The sequence below is a fragment of the Onychostoma macrolepis genome, chromosome 23 (genome assembly GCF_012432095.1).
Source record: "Onychostoma macrolepis isolate SWU-2019 chromosome 23, ASM1243209v1, whole genome shotgun sequence".
Lineage (NCBI taxonomy): Eukaryota > Metazoa > Chordata > Actinopteri > Cypriniformes > Cyprinidae > Onychostoma > Onychostoma macrolepis.
In genome coordinates, this window is record NC_081177.1 from 16706876 (window position 1) to 16734340 (window position 27465).

General features: G+C 37.0%; 1 protein-coding gene across 4 annotated transcripts in view; it reads left to right on the forward strand.

Annotated features, from left to right (window-relative positions):
- Positions 1–24893, forward strand: part of phc2a (polyhomeotic homolog 2a (Drosophila)) — a 46539-nt gene extending 21646 nt beyond the window's left edge. Inside the window, exons 3-16 of one of the 4 annotated variants that reach the window (XM_058764264.1) lie at positions 808–1039; positions 2632–2775; positions 4807–4884; positions 5125–5286; positions 6860–7012; positions 7109–7421; positions 13358–13719; positions 13819–13972; positions 21458–21654; positions 22467–22596; positions 23030–23144; positions 23238–23361; positions 23455–23728; positions 23808–24893. In XM_058764264.1, the coding sequence (XP_058620247.1) occupies positions 872–1039; positions 2632–2775; positions 4807–4884; positions 5125–5286; positions 6860–7012; positions 7109–7421; positions 13358–13719; positions 13819–13972; positions 21458–21654; positions 22467–22596; positions 23030–23144; positions 23238–23361; positions 23455–23728; positions 23808–23962 (2529 nt within the window). In that variant the 5' untranslated portion in view covers positions 808–871 and the 3' untranslated portion in view covers positions 23963–24893. Of the gene's footprint in view, positions 1–807; positions 1040–2631; positions 2776–4806; positions 4885–5124; positions 5287–6859; positions 7013–7108; positions 7422–13357; positions 13720–13818; positions 13973–20049; positions 20273–20307; positions 20472–21457; positions 21655–22466; positions 22597–23029; positions 23145–23237; positions 23362–23454; positions 23729–23807 lie in introns of those variants that run through there. The other 3 variants (XM_058764266.1, XM_058764268.1, XM_058764267.1) reach the window with 3 other exon arrangements.
- Positions 24894–27465: the final 2572 nt, after the last annotated feature.

Consider the following 27465-nt stretch of genomic DNA (forward strand, 5'->3'; position numbering starts at 1 on the left):
TAACCCAGAATAAAACCTGCTCCAGAGCAGGGTAAGTTACCATGGTGACGAAACCCGCTCAAAACCAAAACCATCTTCTTCAGCCCAAAACTCAAGAGTTTGCTCAAACTAAACTCGAACTTACCTGGGCAAAAACTGAATCCATCTTTGTGCCACAGGCCACAGGCCACAGGCCTAGACTGCTAAATACACTTACCTCCACAGTCCACACACACACTCGGTTAGAAACGAAAGTGACGACTGCATATATAACCGAATTGACATTTACAACTGCTGTTTCGGTAAACCTGTGCTGTAAACACAACCGTTTTGCATCGAGTGTTCCGCATTTCATGTGTGGTTTAAGTACTCACACAGTCGGAAATATAAACTGTATTATCCATAGGTTTGAGATCAAGTCACTGTCCTTGGCTGCTCCCATCAGTGTTGTCGTCCAAATACTGCACTTATAATTCAATAAAATGCACTGAAAGCAGTTAATTAAGATTTGACAAAAGTAAATATTTGCTTTAAGCACGTTGTTATGGTTACAGATTCTATTTGCGACTATCATGAGGATTGAGTCACACCAGTTCATTCATACACAGTTTGAGAGTCACACTTATTGGCATAATTTTGTCTTTAAAATGGTGGTGACATTATGGGGTACTTCTTATTAGAACATCTGCTTTAAATATAAGTTTTACAACCCTAAAATATAAGATGCTGTTAAGTTCCGAACCTTTTCACAATGACATGTACTATTCATTGTCAGCTGTGTAAAAAAGGCTTCCAATGATGGACATGTTGCTGTTCTGTCTTTCTCAGCTGGAGGGGAGTGTGAAGGATTGACGGTAACCGTGGATCGGGCACAGGCAGGCGGAGGCCCCCCATGGAGAAGGAGGAGCAGGGAAGCATGGCCTCTAGTGCCAATGCCACCATCCCCAGCACCACCTCAGTCTCCACTGGCAGCAACACTACAACAAATGCCTTCAGCAGACAGCAGGCTGTGCCTCAGATATCAGTATATGGAGGAATCACAGACAGACAGACTGTTCAGGTAGAAATAAACAGTCAGTCAACTGTGCCCTGTGCCCCTAAAATTGCATTATCCTCTGGCGCCATCTACAGGCCATGTGCAGCAAGTATACTTCTAAAATGAATCAGTTTGAGAGTCTCATATTCATCATTAATGTGGTGTTCTTTTTAAGTTAAATGTAATTAGGTTTGTTGGTTTACTTAGTAACACAGTATTTTTAAATAAATATACGTTTTATTGCTATATCCTCAACAATCCTGAATGGTAGTCCAGAACTCCTCTATGATACAGAGCGAGTGATTGGCTACATAGAACAGGATCTCTGATGTCAGCTGAATTTGAATGGTAGTATGCGGTAACACTAAGCACATGGTCAGTAAGGATCCAGCTGGATTTATTCAAGAGAGCTTAACATTTGGCCATTCACAGGGTAAAATAGTTTTTTTTTTTTTGCCATTGTTAAACAAGTTTGATATTATATAAGAGACTGTGAGATACATAATCTTGCTTCTTAATAAGAATGTGAATGTTTTGACCATTTTCTTTTGTAGATTTGTTTTAAGGATATCTATCCTCATCTGACTTAAGGAACAACCATTTCTTTATGCAGATTAAGTCAAATTAAGGTCATCCCTTTAAATACATTGCAGAAATTAAAATTGTTATATATTATGTAATATTAATATTATAAAATTATTATGGTAACACTTTGGTAGCAATACAGTTCCCCTTTTTAACATCAGTAAATGCATTAGCTAACCTGAACTAACAATGAGGAATATATTTTTACAGTATTTCTTAATCTTTAATGTTAGTTAATACAAAAATAGTTCATGTTTTTTCACAGTGCATTAACTAATGGTAATTATAGATATGTTTTAGTAAAAGTTGAAATTAAGATGAACTAAGATTAATAAACGCTGTAGAAGTATAGTTCATTAGTTCATGTTAAACAATGCAGTTAAGTAATGTTAACAAATGAGGTCTTATTGTAAAATGTTACCATAATTATTAAATAATATATATTTAAATAATATGAATTAAGGATGAGATATGAACACATATACAAGTGGAAAACAAGATAAAATACTGAATTAGAAAATGATTTTTTGCAGCACAAAAACAATTACCTGTTACCTAGTTTAATTTATTAAACTCTTTTATCCAAATGACTAACTAATTCAAGTGACAGCTCAAACAGAGAGAGAGAGAGAGAGAGAGAAAAGCTGTGGTTCTGTTATTTTTCATTTTCACAACACACACACACACACACACACACACAAAAGATATCCAGTGTTTGACAGTCTAGTGATTGCCCTGAGGACAGTGTGTACAGATCATGTTTGGTGGGATACTTTAGCTGTGAAGGGAATGTAGTCATGCTGTCAGGCTGCTGTGATGGATGGCAGTGACCCCACATGCCATATCAGTACACCCAGCAACCCTCTGTGTGTACAAAGAAATTATTCTGGTCTTCTTTCTGCATAGAACATTATGTGCTCTTTACACATTATACAACACAAAATGTTTTTCTTTACGCTTCTGTGGTATGAAACACACCATGAATATTCAAATGTTCATTTAATAATCCCATCTCATCTCATTTTACTCAGGTCATCCAGCAGGCCTTGAACAGGCAGCCCAGCACAGCGGCAGCTCAGTATCTACAGCAGATGTATGCAGCTCAACAACAACACCTCATGCTACAGACCGCAGCACTACAGCAACAGCACCTGAGCCTGGCTGCAGTGCAGCAGGTGGGCACACACCTCATAGACATATACAGTGGGATCCATAAGCCATTAAAAATAGTTTGCCTAGTCTGCTTGAGCTGCATGAACTCCACACGTTTGTGTAAAACCTGATCATCATGTTCTCCAGCATGATTTGAGAATGATGCTCTTTGATCTTGAGCTTCAATAAAGAACATTTGACCATCTGCACAATAAATTCACATCACAAATTTGATTAATGATTTAGAAATAGTGCTGTATCATAAATGTTACTTAATAATTTTATGCCATAACTTTTTCTTTCATATAAAAATGTTCAGATTTAAATTAGATTTTGAATCAGACTTTTGGACTCCACTGTACAGCAACATATGCATGCATTAAATGCTTGCTCAAGCTTATTGGCAATGCGTAACGTATGCTGGAACATCTATATTTACTCGAAATTATTCTCTGATCTAACAAACTAATTCTTGTTCTAATATTTGATCAGCTCAGGCAAGATTTTTCTTGTTTGTCTCTACTTAAGGTTTTTCATTTGGAAAGATGAAAGAAATAGTTTGTTCAGTGATTACTCAACATGCACAAGCATGCTCTTATTCAGGTAGTGCTTTTCTGTATGTGAAGATAGTGAGGTAGTGATTAAAATACAATACTGTGTGATGATAAAAGCACGTAAAGTCTAATGAAAATCACTCAGGGCTCTTTATGAATTGTGCAGTCAGTAATTCATGTACAGGGTCATTCATCTCTTGTGACAAGTATTGATGTGGGATCCTTTGCAATACCCAGAGGCGTGTTTTGCAATGTTTAACAGAAATCTGCTCTGGCAGAGCCACATCCTGTGGATATTTGAGGGAACCAAGGGGAACAAGCATTTCATAACACCTAAGAAAGGATTTGATTTATATTTTTAGCCAGCATGACAAGCTTGTATTATTTGTTCAGTGGCTCATTGCTGTGAATTAAATTAATAGGTAGAAATAAAGTGCTAAAGTCAGCTAAGCCATTGCTAAGCATGTGATTGAGTCATTTAATCATTTTTATATTTTTAACCAGATTTTGAAATTTTGATAATATGCACATTTCATGAAATGTTTAAGAAGACACAAACCAATTATTACAACAAAACATCGCAAAATTATTACGTGAGTATTGAGGTTTGTGCTGTTTCACACCAAAATCATGCGAGTTCTTGGATGACGATGTCATTAAGAAACTAGTTAAAGGAATATTGCATAAGGCTGGAAAGTGAGATTGGGAACAAAAATGATTACCAATCTGAACAATATTTCAAAGAAAGCATGTTTTTTTTGTTAAAACATTTTGATTAGAGAAATGAAAAAATGAAGAAACATCTTTTATATTTCCCAATAAATTGCCAGTTATTCTTGTTAGTTAGAAATGCATATGGTTAAAATGGCAATATTCACTCAAATCAAAACTAGTGAAATTATTTAAAAAATCACTTCTATATTCAATTCATCTTATATGTAAAAACAAGTTTATGTTTGATTCAATATTTGATGAACACATGAAAATATACTGCTGAATATTAAAAATGGCTTAATACCTACACTAAAAAAAATTGGTGACGAGACCGTTTTAATTCAGAAATTGCTAGTAAATTTCATTGAAATTTAAACCATAAAACATTGAATTAAACATAAAACTGTTGAAATTGAAAAATGTAAATAGTATTTTCTGGTAAAACATAATTTATTTGAAAGCAATTAACTAACAATGACCCTTTTTCTATTTATAGAGATTACAAATATTTTGGTTCACAAAATGGAAAAGCCTTTGGTCAAGTAAAGTAGAGTTGAATGTATTGTGTGGTTGTAGTGTTGAGTGGCAGTGTGTTCACACTGTGCTGTGGGAATGAGGGATCTGTTTCCTGCCTCTCTCTCTCTCTCTCTCTCTTTCCTTCTCTCTTGCTCTGTGCTGTTGTTATTGATTAATGAGTGCTGTGTTTGACTTGTGACCTGTCTCTGTGTCTTTCCTTCTTTTACCATCTCTCTCTCTTTCTCTCTGGCATTCATTCATTCCCCATAGGCTAGTATAGTGGCAGGAAGACAAAGCTGTAGTCAGAATGGCACTACATCCCAGCAGACTGTGGCCTCCCAAACCACTGTAAGTATTATTAAACCTGACATTGATATCTCACTCAACAAGTCTCCAGTGCTACAGAAAAAAAAATGGTAGTGGGTATTACTTACAGTCAACCGCCTTTTTACCTGGCAGGTTCCTTAATGTTTGGCTGATTGTGATAATTCGTAATGTTTCGGGTTGAGATTATGATTTATTATTTTAACTACACAGCTTACAGAAGATAAAAGCATATGTTGTTAAGATGTTTCCTTGTTGAAACAGATAAACCTTGCCACATCCCCAGCGGCAGCTCATTTGATCAGTCGAGCCCATAGCGGGAGCTCTGTTCCAGTCTGCATTGCCCAGCAGGCCGTGCTGCTGGGAAACTCCTCCACACCCACACTCACCGCCAGCCAAGCACAGATGTATTTACGAGCTCAGATGGTAAATCCTCTTACACACGCCCAACCACATGTACAAATGTGCAGTCTAAATAAAGACATAACATAGACTTGTTTTTTTTTTTTTTACATAATTTTTCTTATAATGACCACATATTAACCATAGCCCATTTTATTTTATTTTTGCACCAGAAAGATGCAATTTCCTGAAGGATGATGTCATTAAGAAACTAGTAGTGACAGGAATATTGAAAAAGGATGTTAAATGATAATGAGAACTATAAAACTATAAAATTAGTAATTATTACTACTACTACTACATATTACTATTAAAAGTATTTCCAAAAGAATTCCATCTTGTTTTGTTTAAACTGTTTTGATTAGAGAAATGGTAAAAATAAATAAAAAAGAAGAGACACTTGTAATATATTAACAAGTTGCTAGTTTTTCATGTTAGTAAAAATGGAAAGGAAAAGAAAGGAGGCCAAGTATGGTGTCCCATACTTGGAATTTGTGCTCTGCATTTAACCTATCCAAGTGCACACACACACAGCAGTGAGAAGTCAACATACACACACACCCGGAGCAGTGGGCAGCCAATGCTGCAGCACCCGGGGAGCAGTTGGGGTCTCACCTCAGTCGTGGTATTGACGGTGGAGAGAGCACTGGACATTCACTCCCCCGACCTACAATCCCTGCCAGACCTGAGACTCAAACCTGCAACTTTTCAGTTACAAGTCTGACTCTCAAACCATTAGGTCACGACTGCCCCCCGCAACATCCAGCAACATCTGCTTAAACCAAAAGTACAGAAATTATTTAAGATTCACCTGTACATTTATTTAATCATGAAATTGTGAAATTTCATACAGTTTCCCTCTTTAAAAATTTATATTTTATTCAATATATAAAATAAGAATGTCCCTAAATGTGCCTAAAAGGAGGTTTTGTCATGTTTAGCTAACTTCTGTTTTCAAATTTGGCATTAAAGTATAGCAAGTAAATCCATAAACCCTGTGTGCAATTGTGGATTGGTCGTATTTCAAATCCTATATATAAATGGATCATTTTGGTCCCCCCCACCCCTAATGGCTGCGCTCACTGTACTGTGGGTTATACAGATATGCCAAGTCAGACACACTGCTACTAGACAGCCTTCTCCAAGATTTCCTCATGAATAAATAGTAATTTTCTTGAAAATGGAAAAAAATGATTGGCATCTGACTTCATTTTACAGTGGCCTGCTTATACCTCTTTTCCTGGATTGTCTGTCTGTGTGTGTGTAGTATTCATACTTGCCATCTTACAACATCTTTTTCATTTGGCCTTGGAGAGTAAACGTGGCACAGCTGCAGCTCTTCAATAAGAATGCTGACAAAAATGTTTTCACTGGCACATCAACTCTACTTTCTCAAATACGGTTTTTGGCTAGGAACTGATTAGCAGTAAATGAGCTGTTTGAGATCTGCCAGAATTTGAAATGCAGCCCTTTCAGCACTGTAACAGCTGAAATGGCTCAAGTGCTCTCTCTGATGTCAAATCTGATAGCCTGGTTTTGTTATATAAATGTGACTCATACATTCGGATGAAGCAGCCATTTTTGGTGTGATTTCCAGGCACAGCAAACCAATCTTGTGCACGTAGCAAGGAGTCTAGGACGAGCTGTTCCTTTGTCCCCTCAGCTTATCTTCACCCCAACTGCCTCAGTTACCGCAGTTCAGCCGGAGACCTCTGCGCTGTCAATCAACACGCCACCCACCAGCGGACAGGTAACCCTAACATACACCAGCCTGACTTACATCTATACCAATATGTGCTGTTTTTTGAATGCCCCACTAAAGTCACTTCTGTCTTTCCCTGCTCAGGTGCAGAACTTGGCTCTTCGTGGCCAGCAGGGGGCACTGACTTCCTCCCTCTCTCAGTCTCAGTTACAGAGCCTGAGTGTGAAACAGTGCCCCGGGGCATCAGCGCAGCTCTCTGTGACTAGCCAACCAGTGGCCCGATTCAAGAGTCCTGGAGCGGAGCCGAACTCTCAGGGAGCTGCAGCGAAGAGCAGTCCTGCAGACACGTCCTCAGAGACTATGGGAAAAAATGACAAAACCAGTGACCTCACAACTAGGCAGCTTAATGTGTGTCCCAATGTGACCTCGGTGGCGGGCCATCCTCTCATCAGCACAGGTAAGCCATCACTGTCCGGATGCTGTCTTCACGTGCAGATGCAGTGAAAGTGTAGCATCTCAATTGTCTTACTAATGGAGAAGTGAAAGCAACAAGAAAAGCTCAAGTACGAGGGACATCTGGCCTTGAGCATTAAACGGGGTGTCGGGTTGCTGTGGCAGACGTCTTGAGGAGCACACAGGGCAGCAGTGTTTCACGATAACACACCTGCTATGTGTGTTTGTGGCTGGTGGGATTCTCTGTTTGTTTGCGCCCCCCCAAAGCCAAGCTGAAAGGATATCCTTTCTCACTGAGACAGATGCACTGCCTTTCTGGTGCAACGACACAATTTTCTCCACGTACTAGTAAAGTGAGATGCTTGTAAACTGACCCCTAAATTACTGACATTCAATTAGTGATATACATAAACAGTATTTAATATAAGCTATTAGTGAGTCATTATACCTATGGATGCACAACATATTGGTGTCATATGTGACCCTAGACCACAAAACCAGTCTTAAGTCACTGGGGTATATTTGTAGCAATAGCCAAAAATACAATGTCAAAAATCATTAGGATATTAAAGGTGCTGTATGTAGGATTGGCACCTAGCGGTTGAACTAGGTATTGCAGTCCAAAATCAAAATATTGGAGAAGGTTTTTTTCACCCAGCCCCTCCTCCTCAGACTTGAGGCACACGCAGGTTGCCAGATTAACGAAACCAATAGAAACGAGTGCACATGACGAATGAAATTAAATACACTGTGTTTTCCGCCAACTGGCAACCCAGGGTACCTAAATACAATTGGGTAAACTGGCAGTGGGCAGGTTTCACAAACCATAACAAACACAGACATTCCGGGCCGGAATGCACATTTTCAAAGGAGAATAACTGACTGTAGAATTGTTTTTCAGATAAACAAGTATGTCAACCTAGCATGTTTCTTAAATATCTGAAAACATATTATGGTATTTTTATGCTTTAGTAGAGTCAAAATCCTACATACAGCACCTTTAAGTAAAGATCATGTTCCATGAAGATATTTGTAAATTTCCTACCGTAAGTATATTAAAACTTAATTTTTTATTAGTAACATGCATTGCTAAGAACTTCATTTGGAAAGCTTTAAAGGCAATTTTCTCAGTATTGATTCAGTGTTGATTTTTTTGCACCCTCAGATTCCAGATTTTCAAATAGTAGTATCTTGGCCAAATATTGTCCTATCCTAACAAACCATTCATCAATGGAAAGCTTATTTATTCAGCTTTCAGGTGATGCATAAGTCTCAATTTCGAAAAAATGACCCTTATGATTGGTTTTGTGGTCCAGGTTCACATATCAGTTACTGTCTGATATTAGAGATTTTTTTTTTATTTAAATGACAATTGTTTGCTGTCATCTAACTTCCTTAAATTTAATCTTTTAAAACATAATAATCTGTATCAGGTTATTATATCATGTATTAGATGTCTAAATTCATTTTTTAGTCTTTGAAATGACTGATTTTAGTTTATGTTTTGATTATAATTTATTTAGACTAAATAGTATATTATTTTATTAATGTCATTTTAATATAATGTTTTAACCATAGACTTTTAGAGGCTGACCAAACCTCATCCTGATTTTCATTGCATAAAAATGACCAACTCTTTCTACTGGTTTGCATGTATGAAACAGGAATAGGAATATAAAGAGCTTTGTACATTCTAAGAAAAGTCCATAAGAATACAGCCCAGTGTACTATGTTAATATGAAGGGATTTTCCTTATGGATTTTTAACTGTATTTGAATCATGCATTGCATTGCGTCGTGTTTCAGCGTTATCCATAAACTTAACAGAAAACATTTTCTGCCAGGAAATTATATATATGCTTACACACACACACACACATACATTGTCGAATGAAAAAAATGCAGGATCTAAGCATCTCAAATTAAAACCAGTTAACCTTGTAAAAAAAAAAAATGCATTTGAACACACAGAACACACCACTGTGTTCTGATTTATTCTGATTTATTCATTTTTAAACCCAAAAACATGTCCTGTGTAAATGGCTCATAAGAAAGATACTTTTTTAACCTTGCATCAAGAGATTTCACTTCTCGTTTTTGCATTTGTCCATTAATCTCATAACACATTATCCGTTACAGACATATTAATAGCAACAGGCCACACTCAGAACAAGCAAACCCTTCAGTAGAGCCACTCTAAATCCGATACAAATGGAAACCACAAGCGGGCTAATGTGTTATTTGTGGGTGTGGGTTTCTGTCCATGTGGTAAGGTCCTGACCATTTCCTGTCATGAAAGCTTAACAGAGAGGATTCTAGCACCAATACACACACAGAAATACTAGAGACAAAGCCAGAGAAACCACTGAAGCCATGAGAAGAGTCAGTACTTACTGGCAACACCAGCCATTAGTATATTTTGCTTTACACACTTGTTGCTTAAATGAGTTTCATGCACCTACAAATAGCATTATGATAAGTGAATTCAGCTCTGTTTAAACATCTGCCAGTAGCTCCTAAAAGAAGACCTGTCATTATGGTAAATCTTGGTGGAAATACTATATTTAGAGAGGAAAAGACTATGGAGAAACCAATTGGTAAATGTAAATGGTGTGTTGAATGGCTCACCCTCCCGTTGCCCATGTTTTCTTCATAAGGAATTCATTAGACAAGAAAAGCATATAGCCAGGAGCATGAAACTCAAAGTATTTGGACCACGACTGGAGAGAAACCTAAGTAAGACCAGACATTTCTTGGAATGACCACTGCAGAATTGAGGTGTTGAGTCTCCGTGAAGCATTTTGATCAAGTCTGAAATTGTGGACCCACAGATTCTTTGATCAGTTGTAAGGAACCCCGCTCTAGACTGACATCTTTGACAAATTACACTGTTGCGTCAAGCCACTTTGGCAATGTGAAGTAAACTAAAGAGTCTATGTCAAGTAAACTAAATTGAGCTGTATAAGTTGTCTTCTGTAGAGATGCTTTATAGCTGAATCAAATTTGTTTTATAATTGATGAACTCTGCAACATCGACTCTCTCATTAGACTGAAACGAATCAACACTAAACTGACTTGAGCTTAATTTTCAACTCTTACCTTCTGTAGAGTTTCTTTATAGCTGAATTGAGTTCATAACTAATAAACTTTGTTTTGCAAACACTGTTATTAAATTAAATGAGCTGAATAATGAAACTTGTCTTTTTAGAGCTACTTTACAGCTGCAATTGTATTCATTTTATAACTGAACAACACAAATACTGTTATTTTCGTATTACTGTGAAACTGCTCTGAAACAATCTGTATTGGATAAATGAGACGACTCAAGTTCACACAGAACACATTCATTGCATTTAAAATCGCGATGCTGTGAAGCAAAATTTGTAATTTAAGTTTTTATAAAGTTCAATTTTCTTTTCACTTTCACACACCGTCTTGAAAATGTGAGACACTTAAAAACATCAAAAAACGCTTGTTGCATATTTACATGAAAAAAAAAAAACTGTATATGCCACTGCCACAACCATTCTTTTGGTTTTTACTTGTGTTTGAAGTAGCACTCAGTATTGAAGCTGGGGAAATGCTATTCTTTCGCACTTATCCCTCAAAGGCCAGGAAGTCTTGCAGACGTTTTTTTTTTTTTGTCATATTAAACTGGGCTGAGAAAGGGCAACGGTTAATTATTTATCAACATGGGTGGAACTTAAACCAGAATGTGGTCTTCCGTGCTCAAAGAAAGGCCTGCATCTGTTGTTGCTATTCTATGAATGCTTTGAACTTAACAGGCTGTCAGAGGAATGTGCGAATATGACACACAAGCTGATATTGTGTTCATTTCAACACTATCAGAACAGCACATAGATGATACAAAACACACTCCCACTATCTTTGAACAGACCTTCTATTTGTATGGAGGATTTTGATATCAAGAGCATTACGTTTGATCGCTTGCCTTATCAAAAGTAGTTCTTCTTTGAGGCAAAGCATGGCATGAGAATTTAATTATGCTTATCGGTCTCAACAGTACTCAGTAACACAAAGGTAATCTTTTAATATAGAGTGCGGAAAGTTTAAGACCAAGTGAAACAAGCAAAATTGTGTCACACAGTCCAAAACAATTGTCCTCCATTGTTCAGATTGTCCCGCCACCCAAATTATACAATTGGCTAGCCCTATGTTGGGCTGCTCAAACAAACAGAGCAATATTAAAAGTGCCACATTGTTTACGCTCTTCGAGACTGGAAACTTAAGTTTCAACATTTTAAAATGACTCACTGCACATTTAAGGTCCTGCACAAATTAGGCTGACATTCCTCCGAGTTACCACAGCACAGGCTGTCAGAGTATGTCTAACTGAAGGTTACTTGGAGCCATCTGATTCATCCAGGTCATATGGTGCTTCACGAGTGGATGAGTAGAGCTATGCTTTATACACCTTGCAGCTGACATTCCAGATCAGAAAGCTGAACTCAGCCAAATGAACCCATTAACCTCAAGTCAACAAGATAAACTTGCTATAACAGTGAGAAGCCCTCAGGGAATCTCTCAGGCATCACATTTAGGCTGTAGTGCTATAGTCTTACATCTTACAGTGAGACATTATTTTACTTATGATTGTATTAATGTATACACATTAATTGCCAGTAAAATGGTTTGTCTAAAATAATCCATCGTTTAAATTTAATCATCCCAACTGAGTATATAGGTGTATATTTGGAGACTCTTTTATATAAGTTATATATTGGGACACATATTGGGACGATTTCATATATAAAATCAACCAAGCAAAATGTATATAATTTTATAATAAATATATACAAATCCAATCTCCAAACCGATTGTTGTAGGTGATATACATTAACATACAGCATATATATTCAGTCAGAATTTTAACCCCATTGTGTATTTGGTGTTGTTAGATGAATTTACTGAGTGGAAATTCCTTATGCACAACATTTTTGGCTTAGTTCACCCAAAAATGAAAATTCTGTTTTTGCAAAGAAAACAATAATATCATAATTTATTTAGCAATTCTTCTCCCTGAGTTACCGTCTTCCGCTATTTTTAGAGAGTACCCAGAATGTAATCAATGTAATCAGCGTTGTTTACGTTCAGTAGACAGTGCGTACATGCTGAATGTAAACAACCCTCATTACGTTGATTACGTTCTGGGGTACTCTCCAAAATAATGGAAGACAGTAACTTGGGGAGAAGAATTGCTGAATAAATTATGATATTATTGTTTTCTTTGCACACAAAAAGTATTCTCGTAGCTTCGTAAAATTACGGTTGAACTCCTGATGTCACATGGACTAATTTGGACTATTTTGTCCTTGCTATGTTTCTGTGCGCTGATTGTGGTAATATCCTTGCTGTCTATGGAGGGTCAGAGAGTTCTCAGATTCCATCAAAAATATCTTAATTTGTGTTCCGAAGATGAACGAAGGTCTTATGGGTTTGGAACGACATGAGGGTGAGTAATTAATGACAGAATTTTCATTTTTGGGTGAACTATCCCTCTAATCGTACAAACTTGTTTAAAAATACCAATTATGTGGACAATTTGATGCAGAACTTGTAGTTATTCATCTTGCACTTAAAAATAGAAGTTCTTTATTGGCATCAATGGTTCTATAAAGAACAGTGAACATCCTTGGAAAAAATGCACCGCACAGAAGGTTCTTTATAGCAATAAAAGGTTCTTTAGATTATTAAAATGTTTTTCATACTAAGTAAAAAAATCTTTTAAGAGTTGTTCACTCATATGGTTCCCAAAATGGTTCTTTTATTGCATCGCTATGAAAACCCTTTATTTTGGAACCTTTATTTTTAAGAGTGTATAGTGTATCTATTGTCTACTATAGTGTAGCAGGTTTATCATGTGTGTTTCTCTGAAACTGAAACATCAACCATATACGATTGTCTTTTGTTTTTATTCCAGCATATACCCAAATTCAGACCCATCAGCTGCTCCAGCAGCACAAGCAGCAGTTTGTGATACAGCAGCAGCCTCATATACTGCAGAGAGGTCAAGCGCAGCTCTTAGAGGCTGCCGCCATTCATCCTCACACAGTGCAAGCTGTAGCCATTCAGCCTGCCCTGCCAGCTCAGCCTCAGCAGTGCCCTATCCCTCTGCTGCCCAAAGTGCCTGTTACCTGCCAACAAGCAACCATCTTCCATTCTACTTCTGTGAGTCAGCAGGCCCTTGCCCAGAATGGACAGCCACCCATGCTGAGCCACAGTAAAGCAGCACCTCTACAGCTTACCGCAGTTAATGTCCAGATCCAGCCAGTTCAAACTCAAGTAAGTGGAATGAACATCATTTATTTGTCTGTTTCTTGATTTGTATGTATCCTAATTTTCTCCTATTCTGACCTTGTCCTGTTCTGACATTAATTCCAGCTGGAAGTAACCACACAGGATGTGTCCGATAAGGACACCACTGCTCCTCTCGAACCGCAGCTGCTATCCATACCAACACAAGTGCCAACCCAGACAGAACAATGCCAATCGGTCAAACAATTTCAACAAAGCCAAGTGACAGAAAACACAGAAGGTACTGATTATTTTATTATTATGTTGTTTCATCTCAATGACTTCCATTTATTTAGTTTGTTGGTTAAAAAGGGTTATTGCATTTTGTTTATTGTAAGCAATCCCTGCAATATTGGAACTATTTTGAACTAATTTCAGTGTATTGTGTTTTGATGAACGAATACACTGAACAAAATTATGGTGGTCACACCAGATACTGACTGGTTTTCGGACCCCCCCCAATACAGTAAAACTGCACATTTTAGAGTGGCCTTTTATTGTGGCCAGCCTAAGGCACACCTGTGCAATAATCATGCTGTCTAATCAGCATCTTGATATGCCACACCTGTGAGGTGGATGGATTATCGCGGCAAAGGAGAAGTGCTCACTAACACAGATTTAGACAGATTTGTGAACAATATTTGAGAGAAATAGGCATTTTGTGTACATAGAAAAAGTCTTGGCATTGGGGGCAAAAACAAAAGTGTTAAAAATACTAGGGTGCAGATAATGGGGGATTTGGGGAGTCTGTTTCAATTATTTTAAAAAACTAGACATAACAAGACTGCATATTGTTAGGTGAATTTATGGATCTATGGAATTGGTGGAATTTTATAATACACAACAGCCAGCTGTTGATGTTAAAAGCTTGATTAAAAATGACACTAATATAGATTTAAATATTATTTTATGTAGTTGTTTATAATGCACTATACAGTATAGCAGTGGTTTTCAATCCTGGTCCTGGGGACCCACTGCTCTGCAAATTTTGTATATCTCCCTTATCTGACACACTCAATTCAGTTCATGGATTTTTCTCCTAACGAGCTGATGATCTGAATCAGGTGTGTTAAATAAGGGAGACATACAAAATGTGCAGAGCAGTGGGTCTCGAGGACCAGGATTGAAAACCGCCGCACTATAGTGTACACTGTAAAATGATTTTTGTATGAATTTGTACTGCGCAGTATGGTGTATATTTTACAAGAAAATACTATTTCAGTCATTCTACTTTAAAATGTCATGTTTAATTCAGTATTATGTGTTTCTTTGTAACTATTTGTGAGTGAATTTCTGAGTGAAAATGATTTCTACACCAATTTTGTTCAGTGTAGCTGATTTATCTTACTCCGTTTCTCTGAAACTCAATTGAGAATGCCAAATCAACATTAAATACTTTCAGCTTAAACACTATTAATTATAGATTCACAAAATATCACTCTATAAAATACAGTATGATAAATCTCTAAAAAAGGCATGAAATATTGGAACTATTTTGGTCACATCTAGCTACTGACTGCAAAAGCAAGAGGAAAGACTCCTGCAGCAACCTTGACCTAGCCAGACAGAGTGCCTACTACTACGTCACCACCATCTGTAGGTTTGCCAGTCTCAAAAACACAAAGGCCAACAACGCGAGCTCTCCCCTCAAGCAGAAGAGTAGATCTGTCACACCCCAGTGTCTATTGTCTGGTCGCTGCACTTGCGAGAGTGTGACAGCTTCTGCTATAATTAGGGGTGAGGGTCTGAGCTCCGTTGTTCTCTGTGGGACGTGAGAATAAAGGTGGACACACTCTGGCTGTCTGGCAGGTGTGTCGGAGGCCTAACCTCAGACAATAAATTATGAATGATGATAAACTGCTCTTTTATGAACGGAAATGGCTTGAGGCATGAGAGCACTTGAATCATAAATTATTTCAGGCTTTTAATTGTATCATGCTGGCTTCAGATAATTTCGCTTTATATTGATCATGGTACATTCATGAAAGTTTTAACGCGTCTTTTGTTTTAGATAAAACACATTTATGTGTGGGATGTGTGGGATTAAAAAGCATATACTTTAATTGGGTATTTCAATGCTAATATACATGCCTCACAGAACTGATCACTGAGCGAGATAACTCTTCTTTTTAAAGCAGACAATAGCCAAGCTTACAAAAGATATGTTGTAATAATATCATTTATTATTAATAGAACTGAGGTTATATTAACGTTACTGGAAGAATGTATGTTCATAAATTTGAGAAAACTTTTGCAATTATGTTTCTGATAGAAAATTCTGAGAACGTTCCATGTTAGCTGGAAAAAAACTGCTTGCAATATATAAAAGGTAATGGCTCCAGACATTGACATTGCAGTGCGAGACAAGCCTGGGTTTAGCTTACGATACTTAGACTCCATTGTGTTCGACTCCCAGCTGCTGAGTGTGGCACATGAGAAGTGTTGTGTACAGTATATCTTACGAGCGATAGACTCACTATACATGCACCCTGGGTTACCCTGGGTCTTCTTTGTCCCTGAGGATCCCAAGACCCTTCTTATCGAAATATTTGTGTCTGCTCTCAGTAGGATATAATCTTGCAACTAATGCCGGGTAGACCAAAAAAGCCTTTAAAAAATATTTTAAAAATATATATTTTTCAGTTGATGTATTGGACATCTACAATAGTGTGAATTAGTTACTGAGAGAACTTTATAAATTTTATAATATTTTATTTTCTAATGTTTAATTCACAAGGGGAAGTTTTAATACATGTTTATACTATAAACAACAGTCTGCAACCATAAGCAAGTTTTGCATTCATAAATATGTAATTCTCTCTGAAGTCTGTGTGAACCAGAAGTTGTGACCGACTTCAGTATTGTGACATATTTCCCAGTGAAACTGAATACTGCATGAGAGAAGAATAGAGGACGGGGCTTGATTTTAGTGCAATCTCTAGCTCACAGCAGACTGACAGTTGGAAAGGAGTGGTTACATTTTCAGATTTTGACCAAAGATTACTAAGGTAAACTAATTTTTTCATGTGGATTCATTTGCATGGATCAGCTGTTCAAAACTACTAATGTGCTCTGTTCCACTGGTACAAAGAATTGGCATAGGTTTAGGGCCAATTCATGAATAAACTAACAATTAAATACATGCAAAATTTGATCTAGACCTGGCTATATTATTACCAAAATTATTACCAAAATTTGATCTAGACCTGGCTATATTATTGGGATATTGGGATTATTGGGTAGGCTATCACTATACTATGGAGCCCCTAAAGGGACATTGGCAAAAAATAAAAAATGAAGACTTTTGCGTGTGCACGAGAAACTTTTTTGCTCAGGCATTACACACTGTAAAAAGTGATAAGTTGACTTAACTTAAAAAAATTGTATTATTAAGTAAATAATAATAATAATAAAAAAGTTAAGTGAACTTAACAATTCACTTAAATTAATTTTTTAATTATTATTTACTTAATAATTTTAAGACAACAGGTTTCCTCAATTTTTTTAAGTTAAGTCAACTTATCACTTTTTACAGTGCAGTTTCCGGTTGCATCACTTCTGCCATCTTACAAAGAAGAAAACAAGAGCATGCATGTGCATGAATTAGCCTAATTGAGATCTATTTTGGCCTTCAGTACTAAAACATTGTTTCTGTTCTTGCATTCGGACACAGATAAATCATCACTGAACAGCATAAGAACAGCTTTTTCCCTCAGGCTATATTCCACCTGAACAAAACATAGCCTAACATCTCAGGACTGTCCATCTGTACATAACTTCTCAAAACTTTTCATCTGTAATATAGCACATTCATAATTCTTTCTATTTTCTCTATATGTTGTACATAACCTCCTAAAACATTTGCACATTCATAATTCTATTTTATCTATATTTTTATTACCATATAGTTATTATTTTTTTAATGCATTGTCTATTCTGTTTATTATTAGCCTTATATTTCATTCTATTACTTTAAATTATATGCATGACTGCACTCTCTCTGTACTTGTGCAAATTTTCAAAAATATTATTTTCTCATTCTCCATTAAAATACCTTCAAAAATTATATATGACTTGTTGGAATCAGACAAAAATTGACTGAGCTACAGCCGTTTGAAGGGCAGCAGATCTGATTTCGAGAAAAACCGAGTTAAAGATTTTTAAAGGATAGTTAAAGGATATTTTCCTCCAATTCTTTTCTTAATAATAATTACTATATTATTAATCACAATATAGCTATTTTTTATTTTATCTTTGTTATTAAAAATAAGAACAAATAGGCAAATAAACGGTAGTTTAATAAAGAGCAGCGAGTGATTCCGTATTTTCTTTTTATGTATGATTAACATTGAGACAGATCTATATTAAGACTTACTGTAATGCATAGATCAATACGCAATAATTGTACTTTATAAGGGAGATTGCACACTCGAGGAAAGGCGCGTCTTATGCACGTGCTTTGCAAATGTCAGTCAGCGCGATCGTATTGTTTCATCAGCATAGGTTTGAAAATCATATTTTTCTGGTTTGGACTCATGTAATCGAGAATTCCATATGAATATTCACAAAGCTGGAATGCTGCTCTTTGAGACAATAGACCTACAACATGTGGTGAGAATCAGCAGTCGTCCAGAAGCGAGCATAGAAAAGGTACTCCTCTCAGAAAACGTACAAATAAAGATCATTTTAGATGTTTAATTACTATTTGGAGCATTGGGATAGCTAGAAGAGGGCTTAATGAACAAATTTTTGTTCTCACCAAAACTGACATTTTTCACTTTTTTTTTTTTTTTTTGCCTGTATAGCTCAAAATTAGTCTTTTCACGACGATTAAATGTTTAATTTTACTTCTAAAATTCTTGTTAAACCAGTTTAAATTAAATATTGTATAAACGGTAAAATATGTTGTATTAGGAACTGTATTTAACGAAAATAAAGGCATTTAGGCAAAGAAAGAAAGAAAAATGTCAAAGAAATAAAAAAACGAAAATGAAACGAAACTAACAGCAGTTATTGAAAACCAAACTGAAGTAAAGTAATAATTATCAAAAATAAATAATCGCTTTTCGATTATATACATATTTGATTGGCTTTTAAAGTTTTATGTGGGACAATAGGCTATTGCCATATCGAAATCTAAAATTTGAGCTTTACACTGTAACTACCAATCCTTCTAGACCCCAAAATGCATTTTAAATGTCAGAATCAGAAAGAGATTTATTGTCAAGTGTGTTTACACACACAAAAACACAAGAAATTCGTCTTGGTGACAGGAGCATCCAGTGGAGAAAGTACAGAGAGAGTGCAGTCATGCATATAATTTAAGGTAATAGAATGAAATATAAGGCTAATAATAAACAGAATAGACAATGCATTAAAAAAAACTATATGGTAATAAAAATATAGATAAAATAGAATTATGAATGTGCAAATGTTTTAGGAGGTTATGTAGAAAATATAGAGAAAATAGAAAGAATTATGAATGTGCTATTTTACAGATGAAAAGTTTTGAGAAGTTATGTACAGATGGACAGTCCTGAGATGTTAGGCTATGTTTTGTTCAGGTGGAATATAGCCTGAGGGAAAAAGCTGTTCTTATGCTGTTCAGTGATGATTTATCTGTGTCCAAATGCAAGAACAGAAACAATGTTTTAGTACTGAAGGCCAAAATAGATCTCAATTAGGCTAATTCATGCACATGCATGCTCTTGTTTTCTTCTTTGTAAGATGGCAGAAGTGACGCAACCGGAAACTGTAATGCCTGAGCTCAAAAAAGTTTCTCGTGTGCACGTGAAAGTCTTCATTTTTTATTTTTTGCCAATGTCCCTTTAGGGGCTCCGTATACTGTATATATTGCCTAATATAAGAAATGTTTCAAGTAGGCTAGTATGCTACACTTTGTCAAATTACCTAATATTTTAGCGAGTTATCACTCAGAAACAAATGTCATTTGTTTTCCATTTTCAATCTTATTTTATATAAAAAATTTCAACTTTGACAGTCTAATAAAGTAATGTTTCAAGAAAGAGATGATTTAAGTTTAGATACTGCTTCCTGTTCATTCATCACACTATAAATGAGAAAGTAAAGCCGAACGTACTGCAATGTGGCATTCCATGTTGCTAAAATAGTATGAGTAGTATGCTATTCCAAAGAGAGCATTGGAGTACTAGATGCTCTTTCTCTGCCTACGTGCGCCTCTGTCACAGAGTGGCTCACAAGTTTTAACCAATCGCAGAATGGCTTTGTGCTAAACACGACCTGCTATTGGACAGAATTCCAAGCGTGCGAGACCAATCGCAGCTGCGCGATGTTTCCTATTCAGTTCCCCCATACAAAGAGGATTAGAGAGAGAGTGCGGCCCCGTTGCTCACATTGAGGGAATCGGTTAGAACAAACAAATCCACGCACACAAAAAAGTTTGGATCGGATCATTTCTTGTACTGCTTTGTATATAACACCAGTGGATTATGGAAGTGTACTCGGAAGCGTTGGAATGCTAAATTCACTTTAGTGTTTTCTTCTTCTGGCGCTTTAAAGTGTAAGTAAAGAGTGCGCGAGCGGAACAAAGGCGTGTGCTGTTGACAATCACCAGGACGCCTGTGCGTGAGCGTTTGTCTGCAGTGTGAAACCCTGCCAAATGTTCGAGATAGAAAGTTACAAAGTTCCTCTGTACTTGTTCTGGGACGGAGAGGTGCGACTGGTCTTTTAGGATGCCGAGATGTTGTTTGCATGCGAGTGTGAGTGGTTTGAGCCGTCTCGAGGAAGCATGGGAATAGTGCTGCAACAGTACAAGCGTAAAATTTGGCAGTTTTTCAAAACGGGTAGTGCTAAAAAAAACTTATGGTTTTGATCTGGACCTTTCTTGGAAATAATAATAGTCGCGTAGCTCTTCATAAATCAGTTTGCTGTGTGCAGACATTACAGATCAGATAGAAATAAGCAAGTGGTTGCAGGTGGCTTGAATATGTTTTATTCACACACACACACACACACATATAGTATAACACAACTGTATGCGAGAGTAGTTTATAAATGTATCATGATTATACATATTACAGTGTGCGCTAACTCCAAACTTTCACACATCATGACCTATGAGAGTGTCATGAAAGAACGTGAATGAATTGTTCTTTTGAGTCGGGTCTTTTCGATGAATCCGGTTCATTAAAGCGTTCTGAACGATTAGTGAGCACGAACAGCATCGAAGCGTTCGGTGCGGTTCTCTAATATCCAATAATAAAGTAAAGCATACTGTAAATGTTTATTACGCGAATGTATGGCAGTTTTATCAACACCTGGTTAGTTTTATTAAATACAATTTTAATAAAACGTACAGTTATGTATTCGCAAAGAAATGTAAATTGCATCACTTTTAAGGTGCAGATCTTTACTTTCGAAATGACCAAATCATCGCAACAACAAACTGATATTAGACACGAAAGTACTATATTCTGCTAGTGAAAGTACTAACGCTATTATTAAAACTTAAAAAGAACGTATTAAACTAAACAGCGGTATATACCCACATATGGCTTTTGGAACGGTGTTAAAATGCCATGGTGAGATGTCATCATGTGCCCCGTGACGTAATTACGCAATTACGTGAAATTGTCACTGAACCGGATCTTTGAAACAAGCTGTTCTAAAGAACCGATTCGCGAAAATGAATCGCGAATCGTATAATGGTGTTTCTGATGGATGCTGTTGTGCTTGTGTTGAGCAGGCAGAGTGAATGTGAAGGCAGGTGTGGGTTCACTTCCAGCCATGACCTCGGGCAGCGGCAACAATACGCCCACGGTGACCGGCAGCGCTCCGCAAAATGGCGAGAGTAAACCGCCGCCACAGGCGGTAGTGAAGCCCCAGATCCTCACGCATGTCATCGAGGGATTCGTGATTCAGGAGGGTGCTGAGCCTTTTCCAGTGAGTGCTTTTTATTTCAATCCATCCCGCTTGGGTGTTTAAGTTGCTGTTTTCCGTTTCGGGTTCTTGCATAATAATTTATCATAGTTTGCATTTAGTAAACTGTTGTTTTAACTATATTTATTTAAGAAGGGTTTTTTTTATATTATGGTTAGATACATGTCACTTGTGAACTTGCTTGTGTTAGAAACAACAACTAAAGATGCTCTATTTGTAATAAAATGGCAAAAGCCTAAATATTAAAGTTACTGTTACAATAGCAAATTGTGCATTTAAAATGTAAAGTAACATTTTGACTTTCTTCTGTGGAATACAAGGAAAAGTTTTGAATAATGTGCTGATCGTTCCTTCTACACTTAATTACAATGAATGAGGACTTGAGTTGTCAAGCTTAAAAAAAAAGCACCTTTGTCAAATAATACTGCAAAAAATAATTGGAATGTAGCGTTTTATGGTCAACTTTAACAATACCTTTGTGTTACCTTTTGTCATTTTTGGAGTTTGACAGCTCCAGTCCTCATACAACAATATTCTTAAATATAAATTCTGTTTTCCACAGGAAAAAGTAACATGGATTTTGGGCAAACTATTGCTTCAAAACAATTTATTTTTTATATATACATATATAAGAGGGGCACACTTCCCTCTAGTGGACAGTATAACTCAGTCATAGCTTACATCTGCAGACTTTGGTAGAAGTTTCAAACACAGTGAGCAAGCACATACCCCATACATGGGTACATTTGAGCATGCAATATATGTCCTTGTGTAATGAATAATGTTTTTATGCAACACCTTGTGGATCTATCCAGGTTGAACGTCCGTCCTTGTTGATTGAGAATTTAAAGAAGCAGAAGCAGCATCAGGCTTATTCAGACCTAGATAAGAGGTCTCAGACCTTTCAAAATGCCGACTCTGAGATGGAGGATCTTTCACAGCAAGGTAAGGGTTACTTTAAGCCTGAAATACACCACATGACTTTTGCCACAATTTCCAAATGTTAGAGCTAGTCTGCAGAGTTGACAGATTTCACAGAAAACCACAGTGTGTGATGGGCACAGCCTCATAATTCCATTTAGTCAGATGATAACAGACATGTTTGATAGTTTTACATTTTCATCTGTCATGTGCCTACAGCAATCTAATGTTTTGGTGTGAGTTTGTATTTGGATTGAATTGAAAGTCTGCTAGTGTTTGATCCTCAGTTGTTTAGTGCCTGATGCCTACTTTTTCTGTGTAACCATTTACAAAGTCACCAAATAAATGATGCCTAGTGGTTTAAAAATCTGTTCAGATTGTGTAGTGTATTTAAGCCTTTAGTTGCACGCTTGATGCTCAGACTGTTGTCCAATCAGCAATGTAAATTCTTTCTTAGAGCTGAATAATCAGAACGCTGAGCCAATGCTGTCATGTGAATTCTGTGGGACTGTAGACTTCGCATATAACTTCAAGAGATCCAAGAGGTTTTGTTCTACGGTGTGTGCAAAGAGGTATGTTGATCCTTCTGTAGCCTGTAAATGATTTTAGATTTTGTATCCGCATTTGCTCAAGTGTTGGTTTGACTTGTTTTTCTTCTCTGCCAGGTATAATGTTGGATGCACAAAGCGGATGGGACTTTTCCCAAGAAAATCAACCTCAGAGAACCCAAAGAAACAGAAAGCCTCCAACGCCAATCATCATAACAGCAGCATGGATGTCAGGAAACGGGTAATCGCTGTTTCTTCCTGCCTCGTTGCAGTGTCATATTTGATTTGTCTATGCAGAAATGTGCTTACTTGTCTCCCTTGTGTTCTCTCATAGAATCCTAGTGCTCAAACAACCATGGCAGCATCTTTGTTATCCCCACACCCCTCTCATCCAAGTCACGGTGAGTCCAGCCAGTGCTCAGACATGTCCAGCTTTGAAGAGCCCATTTCGCCACTGTCCAACTCCAGCTTTGGAGTCCAAAGGCTTCAGAACGAGGAAAGATTTGATCACAGTAGAGCGCTCCCTCTCCTGACGCAGCACTTCCTGGCCAGCAACCCCTCCAAGTGGAATGTCAAGGACGTCTATGAATTCATCTGCTCTCTGCCAGGTAGCTACCATAATGTTCCTAAATGGCTTTTTTGTGTTACAAGTGACCTAAGTCACTAACTATCTGTCTTTTGCACCAGGCTGCCAGGAGATCGCTGAAGAGTTCCGATCTCAGGAGATCGATGGCCAAGCCTTGATGCTCCTCAAAGAGGATCATCTCATGAGCACCATGAACATCAAACTGGGCCCAGCTCTGAAAATCTTTGCCCGCATCAGTATGCTCAAGGACTCGTAGCCTTTCTCACAGCCTTATCTAGCTTGGAAAGGACATCCTAACAGCTCTGCACTGGTTTCCTCATCCCGTTGTGGCTTTGGGTCCTGGGGATTGCTGCTCCTCAAAACCACAAACTTGTGTATAGTTCTCGTCACAGTCAAATGGTTTCATTCCTAAAGCATGATGATGTGACTTGATTACGAATTTCTCGTGTATTCAGCTGTGCCAGGCCTGGGAGGGGGCAACAATCCATCATGTCAAGAAGACAAGCACAAGTACTTTTCCATTTGTGCAAACAAATGTTCATCATATGGTAGCATGGAAGCAGGTTTACAGTTTTTTTTCACTGTTTTGTAATGGACTTTGTGATTTGTCTGTCATAAAGTGACATTGTTGTAGTTCTGGTTCTCATTGTCACAGTTTGGTTAGCTAAGGAAAAATTGTGTACCTTTAGCCTTGCAGTGTGCCAACATTTGTAGGTAGTAAACTGTTCAGGTTTCTTCATCTCACAGGATGTTCCTCAAAACAATTACATCAGATTTTGTACTCAAATGAGGCATTTTGACACAGGGATAACGGGAATTAAAACTCTGACTCTCCAAGACGTGCCTAATATTTTCTAAATAGCCCAAAGATTACACAAATGTTCATGTTTTTAGTTCAAGTGAAAGCAGCATTTCCAAAACTCATTTCCCAGCATTCATGTTTAAGGACTAATATCACTCTACATTTAAGTTCACAACCCATCTTGGTATGATCTAATAAACTGGGATTTTTCATAAATCACTGTTATCCCAACCATCAATGTGTGCACTCATGTTTGGAAAGCTAGTGCAGCTTGTGTCTCTATTTTTACATTCATCATTTGATCAAAATTCTGTATTTATTGAGAGCAAGTCTCTGATTCTGTTTTATATTTGAAAATAAAACTCAGAAAACATTGAAGATGTCAGATGATTGTTTTTCCAATGAATCAAAACCTCACAGATCCTAGTATCATAAAGCAAGTGGATAAAAGATTATTTTATTTCTAACTCTGGATTGTTAAGTGGTTAAAACTGATTACTGGGTGTTTTCCAAACATTCACTAGATCTGTTACTAGCTGCATAGAAAATTGTGTAATGTATGATGGTCACAGACACCGATTTTCTGAAGAATTTGAAGTCAAAACCTGTCTGCAGATTTGAGTTGACCGATTTCATAGAAAATCACGTTGAGTATGATGGTCAAAGACTGATTTTTCAGCTTCAGACTATGATTCTCTCTAGACAGAAAATATCGTGCGTCTCCTATGCACACGTTTCTGCATGAGTTGGTGATCAGAACAACATTAAAATCTGTTGTGTATGGTCCTCAGTAAGTAAGAGTACATTTTCCTCAAAGTCGTTAATGTCCATGTTTTAAAATCTGTTTCCACAAACCATTTCAACAAACTATCAAGCTCACAGCTCAGAAATGGTTTCCAATTCGACTTTGGAATCTCCTGTTTATGGGCTTGAACCATGGATAGACTAAAAATAAATAAATAAATAAATATAAAACAGGCTTGAATGCACCAGATGCTGCACTGCCACCCAGGGGTTAAATTGGGATTTGTTATGGGGGTAATCGAGCTTTTATATATATATATATATATATATATATATATATATATATATATCAGTGGCGAGCGGTGACTTTTTTTTAACAGAGTATGCTGAGTGCTAAGATTAAGGATGTTTTTAGTGGACTTTCAAAATTTGCTTTGCTTGAGAAAGCATGAAAATATACAGTTATGATTTTTATTTATTTTTTCATATGATTTCGTAGGGTTAGTTTTGCATCAAACACAATGTAATTTTCGGCAATCGAGATCTGGCAGCAAAAGCGCATTTTTCCACCTGGGCGAGCGCTTCGCGGACAGCTTACCCCGCTCATGAAATCAGCCGTCGACCAGCTAATCACTGAGAGCGCGCTACAATCCTGACGAGTCACAGCCACAGAGCGGAGGCGCCAAAGCTGCGGAGAATCCGCTCACCCGGGAGCTTCCGTCACTGTCTCACTGACATAGATTTACAGAAAATGACCGTTTTTTTTTTCAAATAAATAATTTTACATACTTATTCCCAATCCCAACACTTTATTAAGCTTTAAGTCACATCTCAAATGACAAGAGATCAACTTATAATCATGTTTATATTCATTAGCCCGTGAACTCATTCTCTCAGACGGCCTGGGTATGCGGCGCATTCGCAGCTTATATGGACGGAACGCCACTGATATATACATGGGCGTCGCTAGGCCATTTTTAGGGGGGCTTTAGCACCCCTAAATTTCTGCTCAGCCCCCCCTAAAAATCTTGCGATTCTTTCCCTTTAAATTTCAAATGAAAACGGCAGCAGACTTCGGCTCCTCCCCATCTTTCTGCGGTGGCGCAGAGGAGAGGACAAGGTGTGTGTTTATCGATAGATCGTTATAATATCTACATCTATGCATGGGAGAGCAAAGTTTTCGCTGCATTCACCACTCATCACACCACAGCTGTTTCCTTCAGCGAAAGCCCTTAACACATATGAACGCATACTTTATAAAACGATCACGTTATTGATATTTTCATTTGAAAATTTAGCTTTCAATATAGAACATAATATTACAGTGCATGTGGCATTAACTACCATACAGTTATGCATAGAAATGATTAAAGACAGTGACCGACAGCACTCAGTCAGTGCACTCATTTTAATTGCTTATCAGAGTGATTGACAGAGATTGAAACATTGTGTGTGTGTGTGTTTTGTATCAATTAAAAAAAAAAAAAAAAATTGCCTGAATTGAATTTATGTAGAACGGTTCTACAATTTTGTTGTACAAATTTTCAATCAATTTTTTTGTAAATATTTATTTTTTATTATTATACCCTCATTGGGGGCTGAGCCCCCCTAAAATGAAAATCCTAGAATCGTCCCTGGATATATATATATATATATATATATATACATTTAGTAATTTAGCAGACACTGTTATCCAAAGCGACTTACAAATGAGGACAATGGAAATATATATGTATTGTGTGTGTGTGTGTTTTGTTTTTTTGCAAAGATGATTTATTCTAATGCAAAATTCTCATCGGTTTTCTATCAGCTGTGACATTTTTTACATTTTATCCAAGGTATTTTTTTTCTTTACCTTTATAGAGGGCATTTTCCCACTAATCTCATTAACTTTCATTTCAAATTCTTACATTTGATCTATAAATTCAATTATAATAATGTGATTGTTATTATCTATACGTTATCAAATTAAATCACATTTACATTTACATTTAGTCATTTAGCAGACGCTTTTATCCAAAGCGACTTACAATTGGGGAATACATAGAGCGATTAATCTTGAAGAGGCAATCAGACATACGAAGTGCTTGCAACACCAAGTCTCAGGCATTGTTCAAATAAATACAAACTACCAAAGGAAGGAATAAGTAAAGATAATTTTTTTTTTTTTTAAGTTTAGGATGAAGTCAAGTGCTGTCGAAAGAGATGAGTTT